Source organism: Branchiostoma belcheri, unplaced genomic scaffold (genome assembly GCF_001625305.1).
Source record: "Branchiostoma belcheri isolate BF01 breed outbred unplaced genomic scaffold, Haploidv18h27 scaffold3, whole genome shotgun sequence".
Classification (NCBI taxonomy): Eukaryota; Metazoa; Chordata; class Leptocardii; order Amphioxiformes; family Branchiostomatidae; genus Branchiostoma; species Branchiostoma belcheri.
This window is the reverse complement of record NW_017803909.1, coordinates 5337948-5347167: the sequence shown is the minus strand read 5'-3', so window position 1 is coordinate 5347167 and position 9220 is coordinate 5337948. Positions and strand designations below refer to the sequence as shown.

The window sequence follows — 9220 nt, the reverse complement described above, 5'->3', positions numbered from 1 at the left end:
ATCTGAGAAGTGGAGCAGTCTGACCAAGGAACCTCACTCTGTTGCTAGGGAGTCCTGGAGGCAACACAGTAAGGTATGAAGCTCCTCAAAAGTCCAGTGTATGACCATATAACACACTTTATGATATATATGCAACATATTTAAGAGTTGAGCAGAGCTCTAATGAGTAATGTTGTACCTGAGAAATGCTCTTCTGGCAATGACCTCTGCATGGTTGTCATGGATGACATCCCCTGGGCAAAAGTAAAAAGTAACAAGCTGACAAGAATCTGCAGGTACAAACATTACTATCCATATATTATATTATTTTGTATAATTACTAGTAATATAATGTTACACAGTAATGTACTCATATAGGTGTACATCACTTGATACTAGGCTAACTAGTCTATCAGATGATCAAAATATCATACACAACTTAGACTTATCATTATTACAGTCATTCTTACTCATACTATCATAGCCATTCTATAATCAATGTCCGTAGAATTGTATTTGATTTGACTTTAATGCAGCCCTACAATTTAGAACAAATCAAAACTTACAACTGTTATAATGTTAGACAGTACATTATGCAATAAAAAATTGACACAGACATTTGTGCTAGTAGAAATACAAAACCCACCTTCCAGTCTCATCTTGCTCCGTCCTATACACTTGGATCCTGTTCCCATGGCAACCACCTCCAGACTCCCATCCTTATCTACATGACAACAAGTCAACTGATGGTTACTAATGGTTAGTAGCTAGCAGATGTGCACATATCAAGTCAATTTCTATCCATGGAGATATTTCACCACAAGTAATCTAACCAAGCTATTCCTTACCAGTATTAAAGAACCAATCTATTATATAAAGAGCTCCTATTTATTAAAACTGATAATTTGTGGATATTATTACAGCAACATATATCAGTGTTAAAATGAATTTGAGGATCGCAACTTTAAGATTTAAAAACTACACACATTTAGAGTTCTTTGGATTTGCCGTTCATCTAACGTTTGATACGTTATATCCTTGTTGTAACAAAATAATATTCTTGTGTTATAAAATAATAACGATTACTTATGCCAACCTTGTTTGAGTACAGCCGCCATGAGGCTCCATTCCCTCCCCTCCACAGGCTTTCCTTTCTTTGGCAGCCTTTTTACATAGTGTTCAAACGACAGCGCCGCTAGTCTGTCTGCTAAATCATCTGGTTGATCCATTACAGGAGAAAAACTACGGGCTGAAAATATCAACAATTTCACGTGGCGGCAGCCATCTTGGATTGATGCAGAGGGGTTAACGACCTTGGGAACGTTGACCTCTGGGCAATGCACCTGTTACTGTACATGATACCGACATAAAATCTCAAATCTTTCGTATTTTCACAAATTTTGAGGCTCGTTACTTTATAATTTTATCAATATTTCCCAGATTGTGGCAATGATGTGTGCAACAACGCAGATGTTCCGATCATAGACCGGTGTTAAAATTAATGTTTTACTTGCCAGCTCAATAATAGGCGCGTGACTTTTGGCTGATGTGGACAAGAACCTAAAGTAAACCAAACGCACCTCAAAATTTACCCACAATACCTTTCGGTGAGGCCAAGTACCAGTACATTGCGCGAAGTCCTGTCTTGAGTCAGTTCTTGAACGTTAAGTCGTGAAAAGATACGTGATGAGTGACAGCAGGGGTCCGACACGCGGTCGCGGGCACACGGAGATAACAGTGCGGGACCTGTACGGCCCCTGGTTCCCAACGTGCTGCGTGAAGTGCGCCGAGAGGGGGCAGGGTTTACCCTGGAAAACCAAGTATGCCATAGCCTCTGTCGTGGTGGCGCTGAACGTGCTGCTTGTGGCGGTACTGTTCCGTTATGTGGGGCACGGGGACACTCAGGTGGTCATGTCTCCTGGTGAGTAGGACCTAATTTTATAGAAACAACTCTGTTCTCTGCTATACATTTTTCGTTATTCGTGAATTATTATGGTATTGACTTTAGACTTTATATGCTCACATTCTACACATGTGTGTATCGAGTTTACTACTCTGCAAAAAAAGCAAAAATTAGACTTCGGCTTATTTTTGGCGTAAAAATTTCACTACAGAAAGACAGTCCGATAAAAACGCCTAAATATGGCTAAAACACGTCAAAAAAAGCCGAAACTCTAGATCTGCTAGCTTGGAAAGTAGGGGTTTACTCCTATGCAAGGAGGTTTAAAATCAAGATTTTAAGAGGTTTTAAACCTCTTTACTCTATGGAAAAATTTGTATTTTTGAAAAAAAAACTAACGGCTAGTTTTGCCTTACGTGGCAGGTGACATACTCTTAATGACCGACAATGTTGACACGACGTTCTGCGCCGCCCAGACTTTGACCTCAGCTGGGGGGAACACTTTCCAGGCCTCCGTGTTTCCCGACACCCCGCCGCTGAACCCCCACGCCACGGAATTCTCACTCCAGTACACACTAAGTATCCCTCCAAGGGACTACGTGTACTGGTTATACCACCGAGTACCTGGTTCAAGCCAGTCGAAGATCACTTTACACACCTGTCTTACAGCACTGGAAGCAGACCTCTACATTATAGACGATAAAGACGCTTTTGATCACTGGAAGTCAGATGTCGACTGTGATTGGTGCACTGTGGAAGACAGACACTATGATTCTTCTTCCTGTGACCCATCGGATCCTTACAAAACATGGCCGTCCTTGACGAGCAGTCTTTTCTCTGAGGACACATATATCGCGTATTATAACCCTCAACAGATCCATAACGTGACGTTGAGTACTAGACTTGTTATCAAAAAGCAGAATTTCAGCGGTGTGCCAAAAGAAAGCTGTTCAGACAGTACTTGTTCTCTTGAGCTATCCTACAAGAGCAAGGAGGTCGTTCTAGTTGAGATCCCGTTTCAAGGGACTTACAATAACGTCGTATCCGAAACCATCACCTCTAGATGCGTTCCTCGCATAAGTGCCCACATTGTGTACTTTCTGTGTCTTCCCCTGGGGGTTTGGGTAACGTTCTCCGCCTTTGTACTTTGTCTGATGAAAATTAACGACAATATCATTCGCACCACAGAAAATGCGGATAACGCCAGGGTATTCAGTAGGATGTCTAACGAAGAGGGTTCAGAAAGAATCAGACTAGTCGAGGACAGAGATATGAGTCGTCCCCCTAGAGTTGCTCGCGCGTACGGGCGTCACCGAGGGTCAAATGACCGGTCTCCTTCGAATTCCTCTCCGGTCCCACCCCCTCCCAGCTACCAGGACGTTGTAGGGCAGCCGCTACCAGAAACAGGGAGGGCGGAGAGCACAGGGCCTCCTAGCTACGAGGAGTGTATGACCAAGTAGAAATACATCATACATACATTTGTTTGTTGTCTTAAAGGCATCCAATGCAATTTCATGGCGGTAAAACTGGAGACATTCTGGCTAAGACAATCTCTATGATATTGACACATACTGCCTCAAATATGCACTTTGAATCAGTACAGTAATACTAGTATTTCAGACATTTAAAACTGCAGAAACAAGTCCCAGGATTTTCTGCGTGGTACCTTAAAAATCATCTCTGGATCCTTTCATTACTAGTAACTGTTTTTCGTCACAATTTAATTGGGAATTTTGCCTCTTGTATGTCTGTATACATTGAGATAGTGCTATTTCAACTTAGTATATGTACATAAGTGACTAGAATACTATAGTTAATTTGAAAAATCTGGTATCCAAGCCCTAACAACCACATTGGATGCCCTTAAGCACAGTGCCGGATGCTGTTCTAAGGGACCTATCTACATATGTAGTGACTATGATGATCTTACGCACATAACGTGTAACGTTACATAATGTCATTACATGTGATGCTACTCTCACGTAGACAATTGTGTATATTGACTCTGCAGAATATGTCAATGCAAATCGTTTAGTTACAAAAATCTTGCATGTATAGAAGTTGCATTGTGTAGCGCTAACAATTAAACACAAATGAAACTGTGTTTTTGGTGCATTTTTTTTTATTGCATTTGCATTTGAATAATCATTTGAATTGACAAAGACAGGACCATCATTGCATCTTATACAGAGCCTCAGATGTTATCATTACAGAATTAACAACTTTATTAACATATTGATATTTGATAAGGTATAATGTCCGTGTGTTTTTTTCCTCCGATCCTCCCAGTTTTAAACCAGGTTTGGCGGAAGTCAGAAACATAATTGCGATCACAGTTATATACCAACATATATTTGACGATTCAGCTATAGCATGGACACTTTTTTATGTTCAGAAAAGTTGAGCACATCTCTGAGTTTTTATCAAAAATGTCCGTGGTGATGCCGGGTTCTGTCTCTTGAACAGCTACTTCGACTTCTTCTTCTTAACTAGTTTCCCGAACAAGCCCTTAACTTTGCTGCCCAAAGTATCCAACACGCCCTCCTCTGGCATGTTCTTGAAGATACCTTCTGCATCCATCTGGTGGTATTGTTGTACTTCCTTCACAGCGGGACGCTCCATGACCTATATGAAATTAAATGAAATACCTTTATTGTACATTCATGCCACGACGGACTAGGTACAGGTCAAGATATAACAGACACATAACAAACGTATATAGAAAATTGGAGACAAAAGATGCACTACTTGACTTAGACATACATACATAAGGAACATACAAGGATACTATACTAGGCTAATACAAAGTGTTCTAGTCACTGAGCTAATATAGAGTGGTCAACTTCTTCTCGCTTTTTTGTACAGTGGAAAATGTGGGAGCAGATCATGTTTGTGATACAGGGTTTGTCTAGACGCATCATCATTATCAAAACTCCAAGGACATACAAATAATACAGATAACATAGATGTATAGTAAATCGTAACTGTGTCGAAAGAAAGAGTTCCTGTCAATAGAAGGCGTCTGATCTTAGTAAGCGAATGATGATTGACTTATGGGAGGAAAATTATCGCTTTAAGAAGAGTAACAAATCCTCCTCCGCCTAGTGATAAATTGTATGTGCATGTGCATGTGCACAGTGTGAATGTGACACATCCTACTATCCTACTCACCCTAGTGTAGTACTCCTGCAACATCGGGTACTTTTTGGTCAGGTCCAGTTGATTCGTCACAAGGTAAATCAGCACTGGGATGAACAGACAATCCGCCGCGGTGAACTCTGGCCCCGCGATGTAGGAACCTTTACCATACTGTAAAATAAGGTTCAAGACTATGTTAGAAGTGAGATCTATAAGTTCATGATTATAAAGTGCCTTCCCAAGGGCACAAGATCGGTGGCATATCAGGACAGGAACCCGGGACCTCTTGGTTCCAAGTCGAGCACTCTGCCGCTACGCCACAAGACCCACATAGATCTATAACGTTTAACAAAATAATATTCTTCTATCATGAAAGTTCATCTGTGTTGGTAGTTACATGTTTAAAGTTAAAACTTTTGGTCCAACACAAAAATTCTCTCACCTAGAGCTTTCGACCAGTCACTGTGGTCTTCCTCAGTAGACTGACCCAGTGGCCCATCACCCTTCATTCAACCGCGACGGGGGCCGACATCGTCTACCAGATACCTTTGACCCAGTGTTGACGTCACACTTCAAAGAAGCCACGTGACAAGCTTCACTGGGTCAGTCTAATGAGGAAGGCCAGAGTGACTGGTCGAAAGCTCTAATTGAGAGAATTTTTTTTGTGTTGGACCAAAAGTTTTAACTTTAAACAAATAATATTCTTGTTGCTTCTTACCTCTTTCAAATACCCCTCCCAGATTTCGATCTCCTTCACCAGGTCCATCTTGTCATATTTTTCCTCCTGTTCGTCAAATTCATCCGGGTCCTCAATCGCTTCCTGGGGAACAAATAGAAGACTTCGGCTTAGCTGGATAGGTCAACACTGGGGAGTGTAATGATACAATGCGTATAAGCAGATCAGGGAACAACCAAGGCAAAATTATGAAGAGCAAAGATATTGTATAGAGCTATATGATGTCCGCGGTAGGGCTTAGTCTGTTTCCTTGTACGACTACAAGTCTATGCGATATACACTGGGATTGAAATAATATAAGCAGACCAGCGAACAAGCAAATGCAAAATTATACAGATCTATATGATGTCCTTGGTAGGGCTTAGTCTGCTTCCTTGTACGACTACAGGTCTACGTGCTAGTGTAAGACAATTCCAGAAGTCTCTTTATCCTTTAATGTTTATTCAAATTTTCTATCTTTACACACATGTGAGTGGATTGTACTGTATGGACTGGGACTGTTTCGTAGTTTACAGGCACCATTACAGACATGTTATGACTTCACAAAGCCGTACAAAGAGACACGAACTTTCTTTCTTTCCTAGAGCGATTAAGTTGTATAAGTATAAGAACTGAACTCTGTTCATCACGAGTGTTTTGTATTTTAACTGGTTTTTGATTATGCTGCTTTTAATTGTTGTCTTCATGTTGAGAGCTTTTACTGTAATTGTCAACGAATTTCATGTCACATTTTCTGTGAATCTGTGTACATGCCAGTTGATTTAAATAAAATTGAACTTGAACTTGAATAGTTACCAGTTCATCTTCATTAGCTTCCTCGTCCATGTCCCACTGTTCGTCAATACTGGTGTCTCCAATTCCGAGCTTCTGTGCCTGGAGCATGCGCTGTATGACGTGGGCTCGCCCGACGGCGCCTTCGGGGATCAGTCGGTTTTTGTCGGAAATTTTCTGTAGGAAATACATCACATTTACTTATGGGGATGTATTTATGTCTACCGAAGGAAAACATTGTTTTTGCTCTGTTTCCTCTTCTTCGTCTTCTTCTCCTCCTCCAAACCAATAAGGTCAATGACCTGAACCAGACGTCTGTCACCATGGTAACTAGTGTTGGGTTACATCATGTTGCAATGTTATAGCAGGACTACTGTCGCCATATATATGAATGTGTTTGAGTAAGAATTAACAGAGCAGGCCATATGCGAAGGTAAACATTATGCATTTGCTTTGCAAGTGTTACCTTTCTATTTGTATAAAATTGCTGAGCTAGTCACGAGCATTTTATGCAAGGTAGGGTTAATTTTCTTAAGCTTAATCGAACGGATGAAACTACATGTATAGCATACAAAATGGGAAAGAAATGTTTACTGCCATTGCAATTTTCTGACTATTTGTATTCTCTAATAAAAAAGTGAATCATTTGCGTCACCGGAGATTGCGAAAAACTTATCGCAACAACCTACATTTCATTTTTCAGAAACACACGCAGTAGTAAGCTATATATTCAGCATATAAGTCGTTACCCTGGAAATAAATGCAAAAAATATCTATTTTTCTTATCCACAATTTGACTACAGTTTGACTACAGGTGTATACTCACCTCCAAGTAGAGACACGCCGGTACGACCTCGTCGAACAGCACATTCTCACCGTGCAGCAGCAGCGGAGGCTACGGGGAATGGAGAAGAATTTTCGGTTAACAGGGCGGGCCGGTACGGTGTTTGGAGTACCGTGTATTGCAACGTCACCGGTATCTACCAGACTAGAATGAATTGCTGGAAAATACTGGGAAACTGGGCAAAAGCTTCATAGCCCGAAAATTGTACTGCTCTGGGCAATCTTCTCGTCAGTCTATTTGGCAAACTTCTAGGATTTTTTCACCAAGTTGGAAACATTTTAATGGCCTGATACAGGCTAGAACGTTAAACAAATGAATCAGACTGAGAGACAAGCATACCAATCGAACATTAGACATCTGATTTTACTCAATATGTATCGATACTAACCTCATCTCTGTCTCCGACTTCTTCAAGCATCGCCGCGTCTTTCTCTTTGTCCGTGTCCACCTCTGTTTTGGTGTAGCTGATCCCCTTTTCCTCCAGGGCTAGCATCATGGACATACAGGGCGTACTGCCCGACTCATAGTACAGAGCGAACTCTTCCGAAGACGACATAGCGAGCGAACTGTAGCAGCTGTGGACAGTGGCGGGGGAATACTGAATAGTGAGTGTGTGAAGCGACTGTAATCATTCAATATATATGGATTACTTTGGTCAGACAATATAGTCACGTGAGTACAGACGTCAAAATAGACTGGAAGAACAAGTCTTGACATGTCACAGACTACTTCTTAGATGTTGTCTGTAAAACTCTATTGAGGTGTTTTGCTTGTGCATGCATATGGTAAATAAAATTGTCACTGCTTTATGTTGTCTCGGGAGAACCAAGAACAAAGCTGTCCAGTAGATGTTGTCTGAAAAATTCAGTTGATGGTTTTCAGTTGATAAAGACATCACCGGGCAAGTAAAATTGTCTTTGGTTTATGCAAGGTGGTTATATACCACTTGAATCCCTTTGGTTTATGTCATGTCATGTTCGGAAAATCATATATACATCTCAATTATATGGCAAGTAAATTTTCATTGGCTTATGTCGTCTTGGGAAAATTTTGAGGTATAGATTTGTCCATATCACCGACTAGATGTTTTCTGTAAAATTGAATGGACGATTTTGAATAGACACTGCAAGTTGTCTTTGCTGTTGGTTTGTCTCATATTGAAAAATTATGTATACATGTAGATCTCCAAGACTAAAGCAGTCTATTTCGTCTAAATGTTGTCTAAAATTCAATTGATGATTTTAAATCTGGCTAGACATGGCAAGTAAAATTGTGTCGTCCTGGCTAAATTATGTATAGATTTCCAAAAACAAAAGGGTCCAATATATCGCCAAGAAGTTGTGTGGCAAGTAAGTTTGTCACAGGTTTGTGTTGTCTTCTGAATTCGAAATAACGTATCGGTTTCCAAGTCTATTCCATCTGTATGTTGTCTGTAAAATTCATTGGCGGATTTGGATAGACTTTGCAGGTCAGTTCAGCAGTGGTTTGTGTTGTCTTAGGAAAATCAGGTATGGGTTACCAGGAACAAAACAGTCTATTTCGCCTAGATGTTGTCTGTAAAATTCAATTCATGATTTTAAATTTGAATAGACAAGACAAGTAAAATTGTGTTGTCTGTCTTGGCCAAATTATGTATAGATTTTCAGTGTCTAATATATCGTCACAGTTTGTCACAGGTTTGTATGTGTTGTTTCGGAAATTACTAATAGGTTTCCAACCAAGTCTATTCCATCTGCTTGTTGTCTGTAAAATTCATTGGTGGTTTTGAATAGACATTGCATGTCTTGGGAACATCAGGTATGGGTTTCCAGAAACTAATAAGTCAATTTCATGTAGATGTTGTCTGTAAATG

At 40.4% G+C, this 9220-nt stretch overlaps 3 protein-coding genes across 3 annotated transcripts in view; 1 reads left to right on the top strand and 2 right to left on the bottom strand.

Moving 5' to 3' along the window:
• LOC109473452 (tRNA-specific adenosine deaminase 1-like) overlaps positions 1-1263 on the bottom strand; it is a 5369-nt gene extending 4106 nt beyond the window's left edge. Inside the window, 3 exon segments of the mRNA XM_019773315.1 lie at positions 114-233; positions 626-703; positions 1076-1263. Coding sequence (XP_019628874.1) covers positions 114-233; positions 626-703; positions 1076-1208 — 331 coding nt within the window. The 5' untranslated portion in view covers positions 1209-1263.
• A 325-nt stretch (positions 1264-1588) lies between these two features.
• Positions 1589-3875, top strand: LOC109473986. Its single transcript, XM_019774179.1, has 2 exons — positions 1589-1900; positions 2303-3875. Exons 1-2 carry the CDS (start codon positions 1666-1668, stop codon positions 3337-3339), a joined length of 1272 nt encoding a protein of 423 aa, XP_019629738.1. The 5' UTR covers positions 1589-1665; the 3' UTR covers positions 3340-3875.
• Positions 3876-3983: 108 nt separating this feature from the next.
• LOC109473987 (glutathione S-transferase A-like) lies at positions 3984-7966 on the bottom strand. The gene is made up of 6 exons (XM_019774180.1): positions 7757-7966; positions 7351-7419; positions 6549-6701; positions 5736-5837; positions 5051-5188; positions 3984-4504 (listed from the first exon to the last, which is right to left on the bottom strand). Exons 1-6 carry the CDS (start codon positions 7922-7924, stop codon positions 4346-4348), a joined length of 789 nt encoding a protein of 262 aa, XP_019629739.1. The 5' UTR covers positions 7925-7966; the 3' UTR covers positions 3984-4345.
• Between the last annotated feature and the right edge of the window lie 1254 nt (positions 7967-9220).